This window comes from Pomacea canaliculata, linkage group LG6 (assembly GCF_003073045.1).
Source record: "Pomacea canaliculata isolate SZHN2017 linkage group LG6, ASM307304v1, whole genome shotgun sequence".
NCBI lineage: Eukaryota > Metazoa > Mollusca > Gastropoda > Architaenioglossa > Ampullariidae > Pomacea > Pomacea canaliculata.
In genome coordinates, this window is record NC_037595.1 from 30,049,145 (window position 1) to 30,074,513 (window position 25,369).

Sequence of the window (25,369 nt, forward strand, 5' to 3'; positions counted from 1 at the left end):
TAAGAAGCTTGCGGTCACCAAGGTTCCCTTCAAGTGTAAGTCACACTTTTCTTTATCTACTGACCAGATCCAATGATTCATAATGATGGCATGATACTTCAACAAGTGTCACCAAGTAATATTAAAATATTGTTGGTAGCCATGGACACGGTGTAAGATAAAATCAGACAGTTGCCCAAGCACGAGGTGAGATGAGGACAGGATACCGCAGGTGTGGACCACAAGAATGTTGTAATCTTGTACCGGGGCGTCTGTCAGTGGTGATCCATGAGGACCTCAATGTCTGCCGTCAGCGCCATCTGGAGCCAACGAACTAATAGGTAACGAGAGGACTTTGACTGTGAAGTTTCCTTTTCGTGACATGGGCAAAGTACACTAACAATACTTGGAATTACCTACCCCATATATCATAAAGAAAACCGACTCAAGTTTTCTCTTCTCTCACCCTGTGGGTCAAAAACAATGTCTTCGTGTTCTTTATAAATGTTTATAAATGTTAAATGATGATGTCACAGATACTCACCCAGTGCATGTGATAGTTGTAATGTTTTTTAGCAAAACAAAAAAAAAGTAGAAAAAAACCTAAAAGTTTCAAGAAATCTAAAGATGAAACTAATCCATTAAAAACGAATAATTAAGTGTCTGCAGAAGACGCAGAAATAATCACGTGACCCTCTCATGTTCCGTTACTTGATGAAGAAAGCTGCCCAGCCCTGTACTCCAAGAAATGTACCCCGGGTTGACGATGGCTTGAAGCAAGATTTCATCATTTACAGCAAATTACTGCATCTCCTCTCTGCCTGTCGATCTCATCTTCTGTCTGCATAACTACTTTTTTCTGCATGTCAGACTGTTTTTCACTTACAAAAGAAGCTGAAAGTTTATTTCTGTTTTTATAAAGAACTATGCCTGAGTGATCGAATTAGCAAAAACGTGACTGGATGGTTGTGAGTGTTAGTTGATAAAATAAACATGAAAGTTATTTTTTTTAATACAATCATAAAAACAAATTTTGGAGGCTTTTTGTGCTTGTAAAACTTTGAAAGTGACCGACTGCAGTTTTAGTTTTGTTTGTCAAATTATGGCTGAAATATTTCTTTTTCTTGCCTTCCGAGTGGTAGCAGAATTCACAGAGTGGATTGTGTGTCTGTGTGTTAATCTGTGTGTGTCTGTCTGTGTGTGTCTGTGGGGTGTGTGCGAGTGAGTGTTATTATTCAAACTATTTTTTCTCGAATGTTCTTGACTGCTGTATTCGCTCTTCTCTCTCTCTCTCTCTTGTCCTAACGCTTCTTTTCCTGTGTCGTAGCATCCGCTCATTTTTACAGACATTTTCTAAGGAAACCATTTTTCCAAAAGTAGAAAACGTCTGTCTAATAAGGCGACTTTTTATTCTAGTTGCAAATTTCCTGGCTGTTTCATAGATGACATTCACAGATTAAATACAAACCTATTTGAGCATGCGGTGCTCATACAGCCGCACTGTCATTACACTAGTTTTGCATCATTATGGTCGCGTGACACTTTGGAAACTTTTTTTTCAGAGATGCCCTGGAAAAAAAAAGTAAAGCACAAGGGTTGTAAACAAAAGGCCTGCAAGACAAGTTTTGCAATGAAGATATGTTTTGTGGTTGCGCGCCAAAAAACTAGAAGACTTAGCTTTCAATCACCAGATATTGTCAGGAACTTTTTCTTATTTTCTCAAAAGGTCTTTAGAAACAATTTCAGAAGGTCTGAGCGGGAAAGAAGACAAGCTGAAGTATTGCAGAAAATTAAAAACTGTATTTATGGACAGAGCAAATGGTTTGTCATTTTTTATATTTTTAGGTTTGTTGTCTTGACAAGAAAATATCCTTCCTGACTGAAATATGGTTTGATGTGGCATCTCTAAGTAATATTTCAGCTTATTTTGTTTTCTGTCTGTTGGAATCAGAAGAGCCTTCAGTGGATGCGAATCCTGTCGGCAGTAACATGGACAGAATCCGATCCCTTGTTCTCCTCCCTCTTTATCAATTCCATCTTTCTCCTTTTTCTCTGCACGCAGGGGGTGTAGCAGGCTGCAGATATTATTGCATTAGCAAAGCAAATGATCAGTTACGTGGTAGGTCAGTACCTACCCGCCTGTCATCACGTTGCCGGAGAAAAGATGGCCGTTACGTTTTGGGGTTAAAAGGTCAGACATAAAGACGGGAGTGAATCGCCGAGCACATGGCCATATTGGAGGCAAAAAGTCATTCAGACGGATAATCAGAGCTAGTTACGGTTTTGCAGACAGCCTCTACGTCTGTGTCCTCACTACAGTCCGGGGAGCATCAGGGGCCGGTGAAAGGTCATGTCGGCAGAAGAGCACGCCATGGACCAATCAGACACGTCTTGTAGGCTGGACCCGAGCCCTGTAATCAGGGAGTGTGGAAGATGGATTAGAACATGTCTTGCTGTGTCCTGTACAGACCTCGCAGCTTTTCAGTTCTTCATGCTTCGTCTTGAGGGTAACGGCACGTGTCTGCATGTTTTTGTAACAAGGTCAAAGGTCCCACTGCTTTCAGCAGATTTATCAAACAAGCTAAACATTGATAATATTTGGTTATTGATAATGATTAATAAGCTCTTTACAATATTGCTACACACATATAACTCGTATGCATATATTTTCTTCCATGTGACCTCATGTGTGCGCCAGGGATGCCCTCTGTCCCCAATGCTGTTTACTATCTACCTGGAGAAAAGTATGCGGAATACAGTCCATAGCCACCATACCTGTCTTTCCATCGGAAGGAGGCGTCTAGGTAACACCACATGATGCTCCTTTATTTGAGGACCTCACAGAGAATCTGTTAAGGATGATGTTAGCAGCACTAAGATCAGACAGTCATGTCATAAACGATTGTGATGGGTTGTTAGCAGAACAATTTTCAGTCTTTAATCTTTCTATTTTCAATAGAACATGTGATGGTAATGAGAAAGGTCATTTTACTTATATATCTCTACTGTACTTGGCCTTCACCTCTGTGTTTTGCTCCATCACGTTTCCTACGACTGATATCGCCGCACTAGTTTCAAGATAAAATGAATTCTTGTGTCTAAATTTCACTTGTAAATTTTCATTTGACGGTTGCATAATGGTTGATATTATTCTTTATTTCTGTAAAATTGTCATTTACGTTTGTCACGCCCATTGTCTGGGGTATTGAGGCTATTATTATTGTAAAGAGTTCGAACGAGAATGCAACAAGTGTTGCGTGCAAAGATAAACATCTAGCCAGGTAAACATCTCACTGTTCCCACTGCCGCCTGTTGCATCCTATTTCTTTGCGTGCTTTCTGAGGACTCAAGTGCAAGAAGGCCATAGTTCTTCCTCAGCAAGTCTCTGATTGATCCTTTGTCCACCTCCCTTTCATCGGTTTGGTTCTCCGTCGCTTTCTGCGGTGTAAAGCCTCTCTCCAGTTGACTTTGTTCACAGCGACGACCTCGGGTGGTTACAGGGGCCAGCACGTGGACATCGCGGCTCCCTGTCCTTTGATCGTGCTCCCAAAGCACGTGCAGGACAGAAAGCAATTTCGCGCTCTTCAGCCGACCTGTCCCGTGGGGTCTTTCTTCTAGAACCGTTGTTCGTTCTGATCTTTCTTAAAGCTTCTTCTTCTTCACAGCTCCTACAAACCCATTGTCATTCAATCAGGGCTAGGTTAGAAGATGTTCTGTTCCGGAAAGGACCTCCATCGGGTTTTTCGTCCCGCGATTTGGGCAAAATTAACGGCTGGTCGAAGTCAGGTCAAAAACTAGTCTAGAGTCAAGCCCCATTTAACGGTTCCTATTTCTTCTCTTTTTTTTCTTACTATTTTTTAGTATTTTGGGTAGGGCTATGTGACGAGGCACAACTGTCTGTGGAAGACAGTCCTTCAATGTCCCATAAAGGGAGGTCGAGGTGGTCAGTGGGAGAAAGTGCATACAAAGGTGATTTGTTCTTCGACTTGTGATAGCATCCCCTGCATGTTAGTCTGTGTTTCCGAAAATGCTGCCATGGATGGAAATAAATGTATAACTCATGAAGCCAACTTTTTGTTAAGATTGTACAAGACTCTTTCAACTATTGTTTTGACCCTATACTCCTCCAGGAGTAACAAGGAATAAACTAAACTATCAGCTAAAACTCATATATATATATCACTATAACTGAAGTTGTAAACGATAACAAGACAATATCCATACCACGGTTGTCATTTTTGAAAAATGCTTACTCAGTTCAAAACAATCCTTCAGCTTCATCCTCAAACTCAGTTGTTGTCAGGCTTCCTTAAGCATATAAAATGAGACAAAGCAAGAGAAGAAGACAGCTTATCATCCTGCCTTCCACATTCTCTATTCAAAGTCCTAATAACATGTTGAGCCTCTCCATTTTTTTTAAATTCCATTTTCAGCAAATGCCAAGATATTTGCTCTCAGACTCACAGACAACGATTAGTTGACTAGTCGCAGCTGCTGCTCTGGACCATTTCATCTACATAAACAGGATTACAAGCAGCAAGGCTGAGGATTACATGCAATGATGGTGAGAATGAAGTCCAGCTGAAGACATGTCAAAACAGGATCCTACTTGGGCCTGGCCATGGAAACATGTACTGTGTGAACTGAACTTTACTCAGCCACACCATAGCTTGAACAAACATGTGTTTACCGTGTGAACAGGTTTATCGTACGAAAACATGTTTAAAAAGTGTCTTGACAAGGCCAGCATCACTAACTTGCCACTAAGTGCCAACATCAACAACAAAATACCACCGGAGTCGACAACAACGGACATCTCCACATCCCAAGCTGGCGAAATGCGATGTGGAAGCATTCCACCAACTTAAGAAAAAGAGGTTAAATTAAACCGAAAAATATTAATTTAAAAAAATGGAAAAAAAGTGATTTTAAATTTTTTGACATGTTCTAGAACTAAAAAAAAAAAAAGGAAAAGGAATGTGTCAAAAAAAATAAAAAAACAAGTACTCACTACTCGCAATGGAGAAATGCAGGTTCAACACCAGATAATACATGAACTACTCATTTTTTACTGCTAGATATTTGTAAGTTGAGCGTCCTCAAAGATTTCCATGCACGTACAGACGAAAGACAAAATAAAGCAGACGTAGACTGTCATCAACATTGTTGTTTACAGATTAGGTCAGAGGCATAATCAAGTGCTTCCTTCTCTAAATGCATAAACATGCCGTGTGTACACTTTTAAAACAACAAATCTTACAGGATGAAGTTTTTACACTTAGAGAAATGTCATCAAATGTTTCCATCAATAGATACTTCTCCATTGTCTGTCCTGGCAATACTTGTTTCTGGATTTTTGTGTGATGGGGGGAGAGGAGGAGGAGGAGCAGTGACCTTTTACTGTTGTGATTGTAAGGTCACGACTGACACTCAGGTCACACATACTGGACAGGCTTCCATCTCTGTTATGGACATGCGCACTAGTATTCTCGTTGCCCAATGTCAGATGTCCAAAAACACAAACAGAAAAAAGTGGCGTCTTGCTGTCTCTACAGGAATTCTCAAAAATGTACTGGCTCCCATCTGATATACAGGAAGACAAATACTCGCCATACATTGTTTTTATCCACGTTGTGACCCTCAGCTTACTGTGCGCATGCGCACCAGCTATGAAGAACATGCCGGGGGGTGTGCACCCGACGGCGTTAAATTACTTCCATTCGTTATCTGCTGTCGATGGAAGCTCAAAACTCCCGTCTTCTCATTTGTTCTCTCACTTTCATTACTGTCGTTCACTTTGGGCAGCAAGCTCAATGTAACAAGCTTCAAACGAGCAGGAAGGTGTTTTTGTTACCTTGCTATCATGTTACAACTTTATCATGTTTTAATATATTTCCCTGTTTTCCCTCGTGCATATTGCTTGCAAAGTAAATATCAACACAGCAGCTCACTCTAACAGAGTCAAACACTTTTAACTTGTCATCTTCAATCTTTGATGTCAAGTTATGATCATTTTCTCCGGTCGAGTATTACATAAAACAGGGAGGATGAAATGGGATGCCTGACATGCTTGCAAGTAGCACATAACATCACTCACATCCTCCGCCTCAGGGGGTAAATAAAAGCGAGGATATTTCTCGTCTGCTGATGCTCTTCACTTTCTTAGTGGACTCAAGTTTTCAGGGCTTTCTTCATGATGAAAAATCCTGTTTCCCATTGCATATCTTCACAGTGAGCGCTTACATAATTGTGCATTTGTACAGTTTTTCATGACATCCAATATTTGTATCGTCTTCGTATGAGTTGAGGTCTTCACCAGCCTCACCTGGCACTAGTCTACCAAATACTTCACGGAAACAGGAAACTGCAGCGGCTGTCGTATAAAGAAACAAAAGCAGAAAATCAGCGAGAAAATACTGCAGGACAAAGTCATCGAGGAAAAGATGTTCAAAGGCGATGTCAGGTGTCGAAATTGTTTTCCCGGCGAAAGAAATGAGGAATGGAATGGGAGACAAGCGATGGAGATATCTAAGGGGAATCAAGCGCGTCAGTCAGGGTTGCGTTAGTTTAGAGCTCGTTTACATCAACAGGAAATTAGGTGTGGGCGTGAATTCGTAGAAATAAAATTGCCTCCGTGAAAAAGACCAAGAAAAACAAAGACACCCGTACTTTAAAAACTCGCTAACATCCTAGCAACCAACACAACTGGAACTGTGTTGACAGGCTGTGAGTGGTTTGAACCTGGTGACACGAGTTCCTACCTTTTCATCGGTTTCCTGATGACAACTTCACTGCGAGAAAATAAAAAAACAAGGAAACAGTAAAGGTTTGTGATGTTAACTACGCGTTTTACCTTTTCAGGCCATCCTACCTGTAGTGAGGACCGAGACGAGGCTGTCCTACAATAAAAACCACCTGTCTTCCGTTGTAAACACTGTTCTGGGGGAAGGGATTCAATAAAGCTTGCAGATGACCTGGCAAAGAAAGGACAGGTCGCTCGGATGAACGGCTGGCATGATTCGATCGCATGGAATCCATTAAGACCTATCGTCTGATTGTACAGCCCTGACGTAGTAAATACCTACCTGCCTCGCACATTGACGAAGCTGGTTCGAACCCCGAAAAAGCAAAAACATTAGAAGTATTTGTTGTTGTTTTTTTAACACATCTTCAAGAAAACACATGTTAGGTCATTGCGTGCCAGTCTGTATGAGTGCTTGGATGACTACAGTGTTGATATGCAAATCTGTGCGATATTAGAATTGGATTTTTTTAAAAAATCATACATCTGTGTGTGTATGTATGTTCGAGCGCTTGAACATCGGCATGCATTCGATCGACAAAGCTCGTTTAGAAAGCTGAAATGCATCGAATAACGAGCAGGCAGACCAGCAGACACGCAGACACAGATGACTACAATTAACGGCATTCAAGAGAAGGACACGTGCACACAGAATCAATGGCTCTGTGACAACTGCAGACGATAATCAATGCAGTCAAGCAGAAAGCTTTAACTTGAGAACAATGACAACGGCACGTGCACATCATCGAAGTCGAGGAAGCGCGAGGAGTGCAGCGAAGCCTTCAATACCAGTGTAAGAAGTCTGAGGGCCAATAGAAGTGTGGACAGACAAGGGATGGGGAGGATGTGGAGGGGAAGCAGGGTGCCCTACCCAGCGACCTGCGGGTGCTTTGAGACAGAGCAGAAAATAGAGCTGTAATCTGTAATTAGGGTCGACGCGGGCGACCTCTAGGGCTACGGTTAGCCAACACTAAATTCATTTAATGTACCATTAAAGCTATTTCTGGAGCCAGTGTCGGAGGAAGAAAAGTCTTCTAGAGGCTGTTAGAGGAAAATATTTAGAGCTGGTCACGTGATGAGGTACGAAATGAGACCGACACGACACGAGCTTTGGAATGGAAAGTAGCTGCAAACTGAGTTTTAAATAATAATTTAATACCTACATCATCGTCAAAAAGGTCATAGGTGATTTCAGATATACTTCTGCGTGCCAAGCTGACTTTATTCTGGGTTGGGAGGGTTTTTGGACAAGGGGGGAGTATTTCCTTCAGCCTCCTGTCTATCGACCACTTGGTCATTGGGCAACTGCAGGCAATCTATATGCTAAACCATTTCAACTGCTCATCTCATGATTAACGACAATCACCTGATGGATGACTAAGCATTGTCTCACTCTTCTGCAACATTGCAAACGGATGGCAAGGCTCGACAGCGCAGGTTTTAATCATCCCTTGCTTCTCCGGCTTCTATGTTCCCCAGGAAACAAAAACAAATACCACGCAGATAGATAGATAGATACTGTCGGCGCGTACACGTCTGACAAAGAAATAAGAAACAAGCACATTGTATGTTGAAGTTCCAGCCGATGTTTTTTAAATGCGAAGAAGGATTTTTCGGTCTCTCATGATATACGGTACAACAAAAAGTAATAAAAATAGTGTGCCATCTCTTTCCACACGAGCCTGAAGATTCTGTGGTTTTAAGATGTAACATTCACCTTTGCATTTTTAGTTGTATTATGTTTGCTCACGCCCACTGACGCAAAGTGAAATGTCAGGCACGTGCGACCAGTCGCAGACATGACAAACACGTGCAGAGATGTGTCTAGATGGTCTACTTACCGAAGAAGAGGAGGAGGAGGTCAGACACAGCGAGGCTGAAGAGGTAGTAGTTGGTGGTCGTCTGCATGCAGTTGTTTCGCGCGATGACCACGCACGTGCAGATGTTTCCGATGAGACCGGAGAGGAAGATGAGAGAGTAGACGAAGGTGAGGATGATGGCGGACACCAGGTCCTTGCTGCGCGGTCCCAGGTGGTCCAGCAGGAACTGCTCCAACGTCGTGTTCCACGTCACGTTGACGTCCTCTACCATCGTCGAGTCGTCCATCCTGGCAGCTGACTTCTGTCTGGAGATTATTCGGGGTGACCACCACAGGACATCGCATTTGTTGAGAAAGATGTTCTTGTTTTTGAATTTTCTTGATACAGTAATCCCTTTATCAATTTATTATCTCATCTCAAAGACAGCAAAACAAGTTTCTTATTTAATCTCTGAAAGGTTGGCATAAACATCTTCACACAATTGTCACTGACTTTTAGTTTGACATCACATGTGTCATAGACTGTCATCGCTAGTTCTCAGACCGACACCATGCGACACCACCTGTGTCATAGAAATAACATTGTGCTTCTGGCATCACCTATTCTTGAAGCACACAGCTCAAAATGATCTCTCAACAGTTAGTTTCAATTGTTTAGAAATTCATACGTGGGGGTTCGAGAAATTCCTCTTTTCTGCTAAAAGCACTGTGTGGTCCATGGAATCGTTACAAACTTAGAGTTCTGACGAGTTCGTAACACTAAGGAGCACAAACACTCGAACTCCTGTAACATTTTTCTCCACAACTGTCTGACAACTTCCCAGAGTTTTGTTTCTTCGTTCAGTCTCTCATGTTGCTTGAGTGTAAATGTGTCCAAGCTCATTCTTCTTCGCTAACTCAAAACTTTTACAAGATAATCACCTCACCTTGCCACAAATATCCTCGATGCCACAAAACTTATTGCAATCCTAAAATAGCCTCAGTAAGTCCTAAATAACTGGAATTGTCTCCTCCATTGTGTGGGCACTGCCCCTACCAGTCAAGATGCTGGTCCATGCCGGTGATGCTCCAATCAGCAATCAGCAGTTGTCTGCCGGCAATCGTTGCCATTGTCCTCCCGAAGTCACGCTTCATGTGGTTCAGAACTAAAGAACAAGATGACTGATTCAAAGTTCTATTAATACTCTGTGCCTAGGTAACGGCAGTCGCAAGTGAAGGCAGCGCCATCTGATGGTGAAGACAATGTCACGTGATACAGTGATGAGCGATTCAGTCTTCCATCTTGAGGGATTCAAGTACGTTTTGTTGCTATGCAGCCATTTGTATTCTTTGTGAATTGCTCCCGAGGTAAAGAACTTCAGAAACCTGAAAGTAATGGATCACACAAATATCAGCCAGGACATATCAGGAAACACTGATTGCAAATGTTTATTTAAAAATAGTAACACTATTAAAGAATGTTTCTTAATATGTGTTTATAAAGCATTTTTATTGATGAATTAATCAATGTGTGGGAATATATTATTAACTCTGGCAATAATGTAATAATTAACATGTATATTAACATACGTATCAAGAAAGTTTTTTTTGCGCGTTTCCTCGCTGTTTTATTTGTGTAAGCTGGACAAAAACAAACTTACACTTATGTTACTTTGCCCACTGTTGGTAAATATTCAGTGCGCTTTGTTTACTGAATATAACCGAATTCTTATAAATTCATAAATACCTTCTAGTTTTGCTTGTGCTAAATATATACTTTGCTGACTGAGCACTACCAGTTTCTTTTATTTTCATAAACATCGAAAGTGATTTTGGCTTTAATTAAATCCTGTCTTGACAAGGAGAGATTGTAAAATGTTTATCTTTAGTATTCAAATACAGAGAGAGAAAGTAAACCTGACTGACTAGCCAGCCAATCATAATCCCAGGCAACAGCTGTTGTCTAATTAGTTACCTGCAAGTTTAGTTCTGTTAATGCATGTTTAGGTTGTGTATCCACTATTTCTTCTTTCTTGTTTTCCAGCAAGCCATGAAACTGCATCACACAGGTGTGCTTGTGTAAACAAGCTTAGGCCACTAGTGTATGCGAGATCACGTGTGCTATTCACACCTGTCCTCATTTCTTCTGTTCTTTCCTCATCTTCTTTACAGCCATCGTCATTATTCCTTCCCTCATCTTCTCATCCTCACATATTACGGCGATCCTAGTCTTGTCCGCATTTACAGCCATGAATGCACTTGCACCTTAACATGGCAAAGAAAAAAAGGTGTTTGATGATGCAGGGATAGGATGGGACTGGAACACGTGACTGTCACGTGACGGAACGTGACCACAACCTGTCGTTCACATCCGTGGCTGATATCTCGATGTTTGTAGAAGGGTTTTGTACCCTGCTTGTCTGAAGTCTGATCCTGACCAATCCTATTGGCCTCATCTCAAACTATTTACTTACTGTTCTTTAATGTTTAAGAACTGTATCACTAGCAATCGTTGATTTTTAATTTTTTTAGTTTATATTAATTTTATATTTCAAGACTAATAACCGTTTTTGTATATTAACGACATTTTTTTAAATTTCAGACCAGTCTACTCTGTATTCACGAAAGTTGTATATTTAGTTCTTGTAATTTGTCTGATTGTCCATTTGCTTTGTTATCGCCACACAAGATATATTGACACATCATTAGTGTACACTTGCATTAGAGCTTGGCTTTGTATTGTCAACTGTTTACATTCAATAATGAGAAACTAAAGCTTTGCTGCACGTCCAAGACGACAGGATAAGGTCCGTTATTGCTGTTAGTTGTTTCTCTTTCAGTCTTTAGCCAGCAGCTTCCTTCAATACAAGTCCATCAAGTCAATAAAACTTTCGCTGCAAATCTGTTTCTAGAGCACATTGAAGTTCAAATAATACTTCGTGCGAAAAAAACTATGCAAGCAATATTTAATGTAACTACCACCTGTGTATAGTGCGACTGCGGCCTGTCTGTCTGTCCAGTCTGTCTTTCATCGTCTTTCATGACCTCCTTTCATCAGCTCTTTCCTCAGTGACACCAACAGCTGAGCAGTGAGCACCCGCACTTATTTTCACGATTTCTGCATAAAACTAAGTGGGAAATCTTTGAACCAAAGAAATAACTGCTGACGGCTTCATTTCGATTCTGTTTCATGAGTTCCTCCCTTCTGTCCTCTTTCAGATGTAAACAGAGGTAAGCGCGCGCTCTTTCGCCAGAAAGAATGACCTAAGACCGGAATGGCGAGAAATGCTTGTAATGAAAATTGCATCAATCCATTACTGTCCACGGTCTGCAATGGCTGCTTGACACTGGTGCTGAGATAAGAAAAGGTTCAATGTGTCTGTCGTAAATCTCATTTCCAACCTGTATTGCCTCTACGCGCTCACTTTTCCTCCATCAGAACAGTCTGGCCAAACGGTCTAATAAGGCATTCGTCATCCGGGAACTTAGTAATTACACGACTGCCTTTATCTGGCCACTGTATCACCCGTGTTACTAAATCAAAAGGCAACAGTTCTAACAGAAGAGTGCAATCCAGTTATATCTCCTACTTTCTACTTTCTATACTCTGTCGGTAGAAATTACAGACGCACGTTTTTCCCGGAGACAAAGAGCAGCAGACGTACAAGGCAGTATTAGAAATGTTGTCCAAAAGGTCAGATATATTATGGTTCTTCCTGTGAACTTTGATAACAAATTAAAAGTGCCTTTGGTCACCCAATATCTCATTGTTGTCCACAGGTGTGTAAGATAAATACCTGCAGTGTTTATCTGAGCCTGGTTGTCATAGGAACGTAGCTGGAAGTTCAGATCTTAACAAAGTGTTCTACCTTGAAATCATCTCGTGAGTCCTTCACAAGAAAGACAACAGTTCAGGCTTATTTAAACAGAGAGACAGACAGACCAGCAGATGGCAGAGAGACTGACGAATGGAGTGTAGTTTTCTCTCGCCATAAATGAAGGTTATAATTTCCCTCTGTCTAAAAAAAAGTTCATTTATTCCTTTTTCCTTCCGTTTTATAACCCCTTTCCTCCAGCTGGTGCAAACCCTGATTTGCCTAAAGTAGCTGGCCCTAGGAACTCATCTTTGTTGATGGCTTTTACGGATCGCCTTCACTCGCCTGACTGCTGCTCATCTCTGGGTGGTTTGGTGCCAACAATATACCGTGGCAACCAGTTTCTTCGAAACGATTTATAATCACCTGCAATAATTCTGCCTTGTGATCTCCCATTTAAGTGCAACTCTGCACCTTGTGTTTAATCGTGTCAGTAATAACTCTCCAAACAAACACGTCCATTCACGCATGCGCATACCAGCACCTATTGACTTGTCTTGACGTCATTTCCGTCATCTCTAGAGCTGCTGGCTAAAAATATTGTAGCATCTCTGTTGATACCTTCCCCATCTACTTGGCATTAGTGATTCGCATCACTGAGCTGGAAAATGAATAAAACTGAGAGAAATCTCTCTTCAGGAAGTGTTACCGGATCCTCTCTAAAAAAAAAAAAAGTTGTTTCGTTTCTTTTCTTGACATATGGCTGCCAGCTTAGTGGCAACATTCCCCACACGTCTCTTGGAGCGTTTGGCTGTGGTACTGAGCTGTCAGGGTCAGTCTGGCATCGACCATCTTTCGATCTTCGTAAACTGTGGGTTCCGGATATGACGTAGTGATGTACTAACTACTTCCCTTTAAGCCTGCAATCTACATGGCGGCCGATGCTTTATCCACTGCACGTGACCATCTTGTGGCGATACTGATTCCGGCTCAAATGCAGACATGAAGGGAAGGGTAGCAGCAACGATTGCTCGTATATCACACTGAATTTGCATCGACCGGACATCAGCAGCAGCCTCGTTTGGATCCTTGTGAAGAGACAGATGTATGAGCGGGGTCTGACACTCGTTGCTGGAGAGTTGCAGTCCTTGGATGATTAGTCTGACAAGTAAATCACGAAGTTCCGGTTTCTTTGGAGTCACTGATGAGGTTGTAAAGTCAACAGTCTTCTGACAGGTAGAGGGGGATGGCACAAACAGAGAACACTAATATCTAGGTGGAGCTCTGCTGTGTGATGCTTGGACTGTCTAACCACTCACATCCTTTCCTTATGCCCACGTGACTGAGGTGGCAGAACGAGAACCTTCAGAGCAAGTCAGGAGGACCATGTGAGGTCAACAGAAGCCTCCAGCAGAAGACAAAGCCGAGAATGCGCCCACAGCCTCACAGAACAGACCTCAGCCACAAAGAGAACAACACCCAAGGTTAAAAATAGTCCAAGGGTAGCATCCCTCCAGCAGCCTTTACACAAATAAGAGTAAATCTTACGAACGTGAGAAGAAACAACAATTGGATGCAGAATTATAAACATAGGCATCTCGACAACCGGCGGAGCAATAAACGCGAGATAAGAGATACATACCTGAACATTCTCATAAAGACATCAAAGACAGAAGATAAGAGCGATGATGCTCTCCCCAAGGAACATTAATTCAGACTCGCTGGAACCTCTCCAGTCGTTTTCAAAGGAACTAACCCAGTCACAAGCACCTCTCAGGTCTGAAAATTCACACAGTATGTTACCTGCCATCCACAATAGCATCACATGGCATGATTTATGAACGTGTTCGTAACTGCTCACGTATTATCACGTAGCATAACGTAGCGTCACGTAGTATCACGTAGCATAACGTAGTATCACGTAGCGTCACGTAGCATCACGTAGCATCACGTCGCATCACGTAGTATCACGTAGCGTCACGTAGTATCACGTAGCATAACGTAGTATCACGTAGCGTCAAGTAGCATCACGTAGCATAACGTCGCATCACGTAGTATCACGTAGCGTCACGTAGTATCACGTAGCATAACGTAGTATCACGTAGCATCACGTAATATCAAGTAAAGCATGTTTGACGGTAGCGGACGTGCATGTCTCGTACATAGTCTTTAAATGGCTGGCACATATTAATTTATTCTCACATTTAATTAGAAGAGAACTACAATGAAGTCAAGGATTCAGTAAATGGACTGTACACGTCTGAGCAACAGACCATAATATTAATGTCAGCGCCGACCTCACGCAGGCAGTAAGACGTTGTACGTTGTGAGGCCGTTGTCTACACTAACCAGACTAAGTAGTCTTTACAGTTATTTCACATTCACTCGTGTGTGAAGCCAGTTCTCTGGCAACTGCCAGCGTGTGTAATGTCTGTCTCGGCCTCACACTCAAGTGTTCGTCTGTGTGTACATCTCTACTTCCCCAACCTTCTTTCTTCCATTCTGCCAGGATGGAGCGCCTGCACAAAATTACGGAAACTGTTGGAATTATTTTCCTTAAAGAACTCAAACTTTCTGAGCAATTCTAATTACTATATACCGGTCTGTCTTTAGAACGAGCAGGAATTATTCTATTATTCACTACCGTATGATATATATATATAGTCTTATTCAGCTTCGTATTACACTTTTTATCAACATTTTGTTTGGCTGAGGGGGATGTCAGTCTAAGCTTGGGAGCAAGTTTTCTTTGCTATAAATACACCATCATATCCAAGGTTGTAGTTTGAATGGTTTTCATCCTTAACTAACTCGTCAGATGTCTGGAATATCTGTGGCTGGAGATAACACAAATTGTATGCGACATAGGGTGAGTATATCACACTAGAGGCAAAATATACAGGTAGAGATGGAGACTTCTGTCAGTCAAGGAAAAAAATTGTTCGAAAGCATGTAGAGAAAGAGAATTGTAGCAGGGAGAGAGAATCGAAGAGAGAGAGAGCGAGCAAAAAAAAAAAAAAAAAAAAAAACACACTGGAGAAGTAAAGACCATTTACTTACCAAAAAAAAAAGATTTTAAAAAAACTACTGGAAAGTAGGATAGCACTGAATTTTTGTTGGTTTTTGTCCCTCTTGTGAGCCCCTCACCACCACCATTCTCGTTCTGTGGATGTGTTTGACAGCGAGGAGCACTTGTGAGTGAGAGACGAGCACCTTGTGAAGTTCCGGCGGATGTTCTAAGTGCAGACTGTCTTGAAGGTCCGCCTGACAAGTGGAGGCCACAAGGAGTGTTTACAGAGTTTTTTAAATTCAGAAAGCTTCAAACTGTCCAATTACTTGGTATTCGTTCCTAGAAAAGACAACTGCGTCTATCCTAAGAGATTGGACTGAGACAAGGTCGCCTCTTCACTTTGTTAGTTTATCTGTTTCTCTTGTTTCACTCATTCTTTTCTTCTGATGTATGCTTAGTGTATGTGCGTGTGTGTGTGTGTGTGTGTGTGTGCATGCGTGTGTGTGTGCGTGCGTGTGCGTGTGTGTGTGACTGTTGAGTGTCTGCCCTTCCATTTGTGCAGACGATAGGAGGCGAGAGAAAACTAGTATCTTCATAAAGTTACATGCGAGGAGGATCCGATCATGCTGGGTGCTCGAGCATTCGTGTTTGTTTACTGAGCCTACCTGTACTCGTCACACGATACGTTACTGTCTCACTCTTGTACCTGTAAACGTCACAAGGTACGATGTTACATCATTTCCCTTCCTGTGTACGTCACACAGTATGGAGCACCATTCGCCAGTCTCCATGTTCTACCCTCGTACCTTAGCATCTACACGTCCACCTCTCTACACTCTACCTTCATACCACGGCACCTATCTTGCATCGCTCTTTACATCCTTTTCATCTTTGTACAGAAGACCCACCTCACAGCTAGCACTGACTTCCAGTCGGTTATTTAAGGACAGGTAAGTACGAGCGTGCGTCTCCTCAAGACAAGAAATTGCACGTGCAGGTAGGTACAGGGTGTGTGCGTGACGTCAGCAGGAGAATCTCAGCAGCCATCACTTGGAAACTTCGGGTGGCGCCAGAGCAAGGCAGGCGGAGATAGCTTTGCACAATATCTTGTTGCTGATGAGGAACAAAGGACAGCTTGCTGGTGATGAGTAGTGTTGACACTAATGAGGTTCCTCAAGGCAGGGGCCCCTCCATGGTACAGCCCTTGGCTCCACTGTTAGTTCGGGGTGAGCAGGGTCTCGTTACACCAAAGGTCGGGTGCAGCATGAGAGGAGACCATCTGATGCACACGGTGCGGGAAAAGCAAACAAAACCCAAAAAGTGATTGCTATGACAGAAAATAAAACACTAAGCGAAAAAGCAACGACACGCACACACGATGCTTAAATGGATGCATAAAGTTGCACACGGGCGGTGGTGGTTGTGAGGGTGGTGGTGGCGGAAGCGTGTAACGTTTCTTGCAAGGAAAACAGTTGGCGCTTAGAGAAGCAGGGAAGCGCCTTACAAAACCAAACTTCACAAAAAATAAATCATAAAATTATCTCTCCCAACTGGCCCCGCACTTTAATAAGACTTCAAAAGTTGCCTGACGATAACGAGGCTAAAAGAAACTTTGCCTCCCTGTGAACTGTGTGGCGTGAAAAGCGGAAGAACTCGGCGTGTTGCTCATTGAACGCTCGCTCATGCATCTCACTTCACGGTTGGATACTTCAAAGTAGGAAAACCTACAAGTGCCCATTAGGCCCTCTACCTAATAACTTACTCAGTTTCCCTCATCCCCTCAAAACCCTGTTGGCCGAGCCTCTCTATCAGCAAACGCCCATTAGCGGTCCATGATGTCTTCTTGGCTCCAAACCCAAGTTGTCTGTGTTTTGCACGGAACTGTGTCCACCTGTCTACAACTTTTACACTCCATCATTCTGAGTTTCTACACTATTAGATGATGTCCATGTTCTTCCTATGATGGCCCTGTAGACAGTTCCTCTATGTGAGGTTCATCAGTCGAGGTTCGTGGGGTGACGTAGTGCCAAACCTCCCCCGTGACGTCCAAACGTCCCCGTGACGTGACTGGCAACTGTTTGTGTCACTGTCTCACTCCTTCCTTTGGCTCCACTCTGTCGCCTCCATCTACGGCATCCGCTTCCCGTCTGTTGCGGCCGTGAACATTAAGTCTTTGAAAGGTTTACGACACTTCGACCCCAGGGAGGAAACTAATGGAAAGATGAAATGACTTTACACTTGGCCCCGGAGTGAAATGATATCTCATTTAAAGGCGGAGTCAAATGGCTTCGCACTTGCCCCTCCGGAGTCCACGCTTCCTCCTTACTTTCACAATATTAAATTTCTGCACGAAATTTAAAAATGAAATGTTTACTTCTTAGAAAAACTACTTGTTTACTTGTATTTATTATCATATTTTATAAATGAGCCAAGTATGTTTCTAAAGGTTCTGTACACACATTGATGCCATTGTAATATACTCAAACATGTTGACAGTTGACTGTGCGTGATGGGTGATATCATCTGTCTGCTTATAAGCAACAGTTGTTTGTGGAAACAAACGTTCCTAAATCCTCGTGAGCATAAGCAAGTTTCATATGAATACCAATATAATAACGGATGCAACAGTCAAACACACTCTGACAAGCACCACAGAGCTTAAAGTTAGTGAAGGATGGAGTAAGGAGGGAGAAATAAAATTATTGGGGTAAAGCCAAACATGCCTGTAACAGGAGTATTGTGGGAAAAGCCATTAAACAAACTTAAAAGCGTGTTTTAAGGAAAAACAGAGGCTTGTTTACTTGACTATGAGCTTTTACTCAAGGACGATAGATTGGACTATTGCGAGGTCTGGTCTGGATTAAGGACAAAATTAATTGTCTTCTCATGACTACATAAGCGGCTTTGGTATCTGGATACTGAACTGAATACGCTCCTGTCTGATGCTGAAAACTCACTTTCCCCATTTTGTATGAATTCAAAAGATAGACTGCAGCATTAAGTGATGATTATGTGTAATGAACTAATCCATTTTCTCAAACGGTGGACATTGTAACATATTACCAGAAGCTGCTCATAACTTGACGCAAGACAGCTCGCAGTCCTAGTGTACTTCCTGTCTCAGCTCGTGACATCACGTGTTACAGCAAAACCTTTGTAGCATTTATGCACAAAGCTCATTTTCCAGCACAAAGTGAGCTTGATTTTCTAGTGTGTGTGTGATTTTATCCACAATTCGTGCTTGATTCTGACAACAGAGTTTCGACTTGTGTTGCCCTCCGAGTGAGAGTCCTGCCAGCCTCACGTGTGCTCCATTTACTCAGGACAGCTCCTTGCAGCCATGGCGCCCTCTGGTGTCTTCAGCAGCAAGGCCGGTCCGTAAATTAGCGACTGTTGTCTCGGCTAGAGAGCTGCTGAGTGGCGTCAAGTAACGTGAAGTAGCTCAGAGTCAGCTAGCGCCAAGCTACGTCAAACAACGTGAAGTAACGTCAAGTAACGTGAAGTAGCTCAGTGTCAGCTAACGTCAAGCTACGTCAAACAACGTGAAGTAGCGTCAAACAACGTGACGTAGAGTCAAGCAGCGTCAAACAACGTGAAGTAGCGTCAAGTAACGTGAAGTAGCTCCGTGTCAGCTAGCGTCAAGCTACGTCAAACAACGTGAAGTAGCGTCAAACAACGTGACGTAGAGTCAAGCAGCGTCAAACAACGTAAAATAGCGTAGAGCTTCCTCAGACGGCCCATGAGCTCTGCTGTGCAGCTGTTGTCACAATACAGTAAAAAAAAATGTTCTCAACGGTTACTTCTGCGGACAACATGGGAAAAGCTAGAAGCTCTTGCTATTTGGTTTGTGACCTGCTTGCTCACTTTATCTCTTGGCACAGTAGAGTCGGACAGCATCTAATATAAACTGCCTAGTTAAATGAAAATTTCAGGAAACCTGGTTGCTTACACAGGTCTACGTGGCCAGGCAACTGGACTGCGGGGAGTTTACTACGTTGACAATGCCACGTTATGTATCAATAATGCCTTGTTAAGTTCACACTCTCTCGCTCTCTCTCCCACACACAGACACACACTCTCAAACACACAGAGACACACCCTCATCACATTCTCTCTCACTCACACAGACACACACACTCTCTCTCACACACACCCTCAACAGACACTCTCTCTCCCTCTCTCCCTCACCAGACTCACTTGTATCAGAAGCCACTAATCACCGCCGCATCGCTGGCTGCGCATCACGAGCTGGGGTTGAGGATCTTACAGCTAACTTGGCTAACTGCTCGTAATTGCCCGTGGGCGTCATTTGAAGACATGTGAGTGAAAGGGTCCTTGCTGACGCACATGACTGTGTATTCTGTCTAATGACATTTCCTGACGCACTTCCAGACAACTCAGACAAGCTTCTGATGGTAGACAAAGCCAGTAGACTTCCTGAGACAATAATGCATTACTAATAGAAAACTGTTGAAATCGTCGAGACTTTTGCAGGTCTGGTGAAGAGCAAAATGTTTACCTAACGATTGAGTAACGCTCAATGTAAGATACTATCGTGTGAAATATAGATGAACACCTCCATTTTGTTCTCGAGATAAGCGCGTATAAATACCACCACGCACATTTCAATGTCAACAACAAAGACGTCAGCATTGTACTTGAAATACATGTCAGGCCAGCCAATCGGAGAGCTGCATTAATGCACTTCGCAATCGCTGTACATGTGGACGATCAACAATAGCTGCCATATAAAATGTGCTCAGTGAGTAAAGAAAAACAAAGAATAAAATAGACATAGCTGTTTCAGAAAATAAATCCTGCATGCGCTCTCTCTCACACACACACACACACACACACGTTCGCGCACACACAAGTGACTGGAATGTGCACACCGTCGCCCACCAGAGCTCACGTGTTTGCATTTCATCCACTCACTGATAATACTCCCAGATGGCCCACGTGCCAAGTGTGATTTGCTGGACGAGTGGTATTAGTGATTTGCACGAGCTGCTTCATCTCCAGGTTGGGCCCCACTGCCCCGCTCCACACAGCATCCTCACATTTCTCGGCTTAATGCGGATTCTTTACAGTTTTCTGTCATCTCCGATTAGCTTAATCTGAATCTGCACTTCCTGCATATATATATATTAGTTCTCCAGGCTGTGAGGTTCAGTGCGCTTGACGCCTTGTGATGATCTGTGGTGTCGGTTGTTCCCGAAGTGCTGCGAGCTGTTCTATCATCTGTGGTGTTATGGGCTGGTTTTTACCTTTTTGTTGTTTTATTTTGTAATTTTTTCGGTTTTCGTTGTTGTTTTTTGAGGGGTTGTAGTGTTTTTCGCACCATCAGTGTTCTTATCTGTTTGTTGTGTGTGTGTGTGTGGTGTTCTGGCCTGTACGGTACTTCTCGACTTGCAGTCTGTGTTGACAGAAAATGTCGTTGAATGAGAAGTGTAGGAACCGCTTTCCCTCCAAAGAGGTTTAAGGTGGGCGAAGATTGCCTCCGTCAACCACGATTTTCACCATCTTCTTCAGAGGCATGACAGGACGGACTTTTTGTCAACACTGCACGCTAGCGCCTGCATCCTAAAGATGCTCTTCACCTCTCGGAGGTAAAAACTCCAGCGACAAGTGCTCGACCTTTGCTCCAACGCATGCATGTGTGCATGTGGGCCTGTGGGCGTGTGGGCGTGTGGGTGTGTGTCGACATACCCACACATCTGTGCATACGAATGTAGCAGTAAGGTAAATCCATCTGTGCATGTTGACAAAAACACGAAAAGTGAGCAATAAATCTGCACACATCCGCTGATGAGCTGGAACACGAGCACGCACGAGCGCACGCGCAAACACACACGCGCATGGACGCACTTCACAACCACAATCACAACCACTACCACCCCACTGCCACCACCACCAGGAACAACAACACTACAATTGACTTCTTATAATTTTTTGCCAGTGTTATTTTTTGCCGAACTTTACGGCAGCAATATATTATCCCTCTGTTCAAACTGCCGGCAGAAATCAAGAGGCTATTTTGAAGTCGGACAATGACACGGAAGGTCTGGGCGGACAAAGGCCGAGACCCGCCATCCTACAATCAATGTGTCCACCCGGCGCACCACCGGCTGTGACGTCAGCTGCTGCGCGCGCATAGTCTTGCGCGATGGAAAACAGATTGGAGCGATAACTCGCCCCAACGCGATATGCAGCGCGATACCACTTACTGCGCCTTCGCACATCACAAGGACAACGTGTGAAGATAAATTTACAAAACAAACAAAAGGAAAGCAAGCAAAACAACAGACGCACAACACGGAGCAGAACGACTCCGCAGCTCGCTTCCTTGAACTCATCCTGCACTGTCGGTGAATGCGCAAATGTTCTGCTGAATGAGCAGGTAGCAATATCACTTTGTACTACACCTCATACATAATTATTGGTCTGTGTGCATGTCTGTTCGTGTGTACGGACCCTATATCTATGAAGGAATATGCAAGTGCGCTGGCGTGACAGGCAGTCTGTACGCACGCATCGCGCAATGCACAGAAAACCTCTCTCTCATCTACAGACATATTTTCCAGGGTCAAGAGGTCAACGGAAGGCTAAAATCTTAGGCTAAAGACACGTCAGCCATTTCAGACATCGAATTAGAGAAGGTACAGGTTTGATACGAGATTTTTTTCCTCTGTGGATGTTTCGATTGTTTCCTTTTTAATTATTTTTCACCTTTCACCTTTGGCACAGATGGATTGCTTTATATCCCGATCAAAACGTTTAGTTTCATTTGCGCACATTATTGTTCAACTAAGAAATTTTCATTCTGTAGTTAATTATTGCGTTTTACTTTCTCTTATATCTTATTAAAAAATTCCAGTCAAACTAGTAGATGGCTTGAGGCCGAGTTGTGCGTTTTAGCAAATTTTCTGATATCAACATTGAATTTTAGTGTGACCTTAGTGAGCAGTTCCTTCGAAAACTTCGAGAAAAAAGTTCAAGCTTTAGTGTGAAAGGTCAGAGTGCAAACAACGAAGGATTCTTCGAGGAAGTTCGAGCTAAATGAAAATCATTCTTACTTTAAAGAGTAGTTTAAATCTGTACTGGAGGTGGGGAAGTTTCTTCATCTGTTCCACAGACTTTGTGGTACACACCTCCTGGCAAGTGCTAATTACAAAGCCAAGGGCCATAAGTGTTAATGAAGGCTGAAGGCGCTGGCTGGCTTATGGCCCTTGCCGGAGGTGTGCGTATTGCGCAGGACGTGGACAGCTACCTGGCCTTTCATTAGGTTTCCATGGCGCTTCCGTCTCCAGGTTTTATGACCATGCCTGCCTTGTTTTTCTTACAAACATCTTTAGTTGCACCACCGAGCGATTCCCATGCAACAGTGACGTGGCTATCGACCTCTGTCCTCCACTCGCCATCCTCATCCCGTCCCCCACCCGATCAACATCAAAGCAGCACTGCGGCGCTCTTCAAGGAAACTCTTTTGATTATTTTGATTATTCGCACTTGAAGCCCATCCTTCGGTCAATCATTTCGATCTTTTTTTTTCTTTTACGTACGGATTTCGTTATTAGATCGAGAGTACAGGATCCTGTAGACAAGAGGGCGAAGATGGGAGGGGTTAAATGGGTATCACAGGTCACACGTCACAGGTCACACGTCACAGGTCAGACAGTAGCTTTCACTCGCTCTTCAAACTGTCAAAAATAGCTTCTGACAGACGGGTGGTCACGTGACGAGAGCAGAGAAGAGGCCTGCACTAAAAGGATTTTGTTGTTTACATGATGAGGTCTTTGGCTTACCCAGGGCTTATAAATGTAATTTAGCAATTTTTTTTTCTAAATATGCAGAAAGAGGATCCTGCATCCTTAAAGCACCCAGGAGCTTGTCATGTTTTGTACAACACGTGATCCTCGAAATGTAAAAGTAAAATGTAATCAACAAGGTTTCAGTACAACATCTTGTTTTTCATTACCGCTGACGTCAGCAGCCTAGGGAAGACTTGGTGAGAATGTTTTTGTATTGAAGCTAACATGTAACAAAGTCGTTATAAAAAAGAGGTTAACAGGTTTAGTGAAAGTTTGCCGAAGTTCAGAGAGAGACAGAGCGACAGATCCAATTATAATGGTTGAAAGTGTACACCAGACAGGTAAAACACTCCAATCCATCACTCAGCCCCCAATTACAAGGTGAAGGTGAAGGTGGCTATAATGTCTACCTCTCCAGTCCCGCCAACAACAGTTGCTACATTTGTGTGTGTACACCTGCAGTCAGAGAGATGCTGGTCATTGCCCCGTGAAAGAAGATAAACATCGCCGGGGAGGATTATTCTCCGAGACTTGTCTCCCTGCCTGTTGTTATATTATCTTCTCCGCAACCTGTGACCTGCGTTATCAACTAAAACATCTGGAATGACTCACGTGGAAGGCTATCGCAGACTGAATCAATTAATCCCCTTGGATACATCACACTTGTGATATACAAATCGTACGAGAAAAAACGACTCGTGCAAATGACTGTTCGCGGCAAAATTTGGAAAGAAAAAAATACTGAGATATAATTCTCTTTTGTATAGTAGTCATGTCTCATTTAGTCTGTATTTTACATGTGATCCAGTATACAAGGCGCCACTTTGTGTCAGCCCTGTATGATTACAATTATTTTTTGGAGGAGTTTTAGACAAGTTATGACTGAGCACAATATCCTCAACGACCTACAGTAATGTCCATCACACACATAAAAGTGTAGAACTGCTGTTGAAAAGCCTGTTGGCATGTCATGTGATCGTTATAGTCATGTGTAGTGGAGTAGTTGTATTCCTGTGAGGGTTCAAACAAGCCAACACATGGCTAGGAGCAGTACAGGTAGACAGACACGCTGACATTTCTCCACAAGAGCTTCTGACAGTCCACAGTCTTCATCATACTGGACAGGCCCACAGTCTTTGTCACACTGGACGAGCCACAGTGTTCATTACACTGGACAAGCCACACTTCTCCACAGTTTTACCATGGTTGCCATCCTCATAAAGCACTGCTTGCACACACTCACAGAATCTGGTGCTGTCCATGATGACTTCTTTTACACTTGAGACTGGCTTTGCAAATCTCTCCATCTTTAGGAAGGCTCAAAACAAAAGAAATGGTCGCACAGTCTGCTGTTGTTTATCAATTGTTTTTCGTTGACAGACTTTGTGTTCAGACGAAGGTTTGTTACGATCTCGTCACGGATGAACAATAAATCTCTCGGGCAACTAGGAAAAATACTTGTGTTCCAGATGGTCAGGCCATCTCTTACATTCCACTCTTACTGTGAGAAAATACACACACTGGGTGGCCTGCTATCACTACAAGCCTCATTATATTTTTTTAACTTTGTTTTACTTTGGGTTTTTTTTTAATATCTGGCAAGAACTGGAAAATGTTTGGGGAAAGATTTTGATAAAGCACAGGGGAGAGCATCCGACATGGATCTGTTTATAGGTAGGCGTAGATGAAAGATAATACAAAAAGAGAATGTTTCTTTTATATTTCTTTTGATAGAGGTGGTCGTGGTGGTAGAGTTCTAATGATAATGAAGATGTGGTAGTGCTCTTGCTGTTCTTTTCATGATGTTGTCTTTAAGTCCTGTAGTTGAGGCGATGTTGATTAAGATACGTGTTTTAGAAAGTCTTTGTTGTTGTTGTTGTTGTTGTTGTTGTTGTTGTTGTTGTTGTTGTTGTTGTTAATGCAATTGCAGACTATTCTGGACAAGTCATACATTTTTTTCTATGGGAAAATAAATTGGTTTGGGTGGTCGATGCGAAGATACATAGAAAGGCATTATGTGTGAGGTGTTTCTAACGCCAATTTACCTGCACGCCAGACACAGGTAATCCACCAGACTGTCGATGTGATGACTATTGACTTATCTCAGGTAGCTTGAGGCCAGCCATACTGTTGTTTGTACCTCTCAGTCATGGA

At 42.8% G+C, this 25,369-nt stretch overlaps 1 protein-coding gene across 2 annotated transcripts in view; it reads right to left on the minus strand.

The window, feature by feature from the left end:
* The window catches only part of LOC112566814 (pyrokinin-1 receptor-like), a 46,014-nt gene that overhangs the window by 19,255 nt on the left and 1,390 nt on the right, over positions 1–25,369 (minus strand). For both annotated transcript variants that reach the window (XM_025243190.1, XM_025243189.1), the window contains one exon: positions 8,623–9,965. In XM_025243190.1, the coding sequence (XP_025098975.1) occupies positions 8,623–8,887 (265 nt within the window). In that variant the 5' untranslated portion in view covers positions 8,888–9,965. The remainder of the gene's footprint in view (positions 1–8,622; positions 9,966–25,369) is intronic.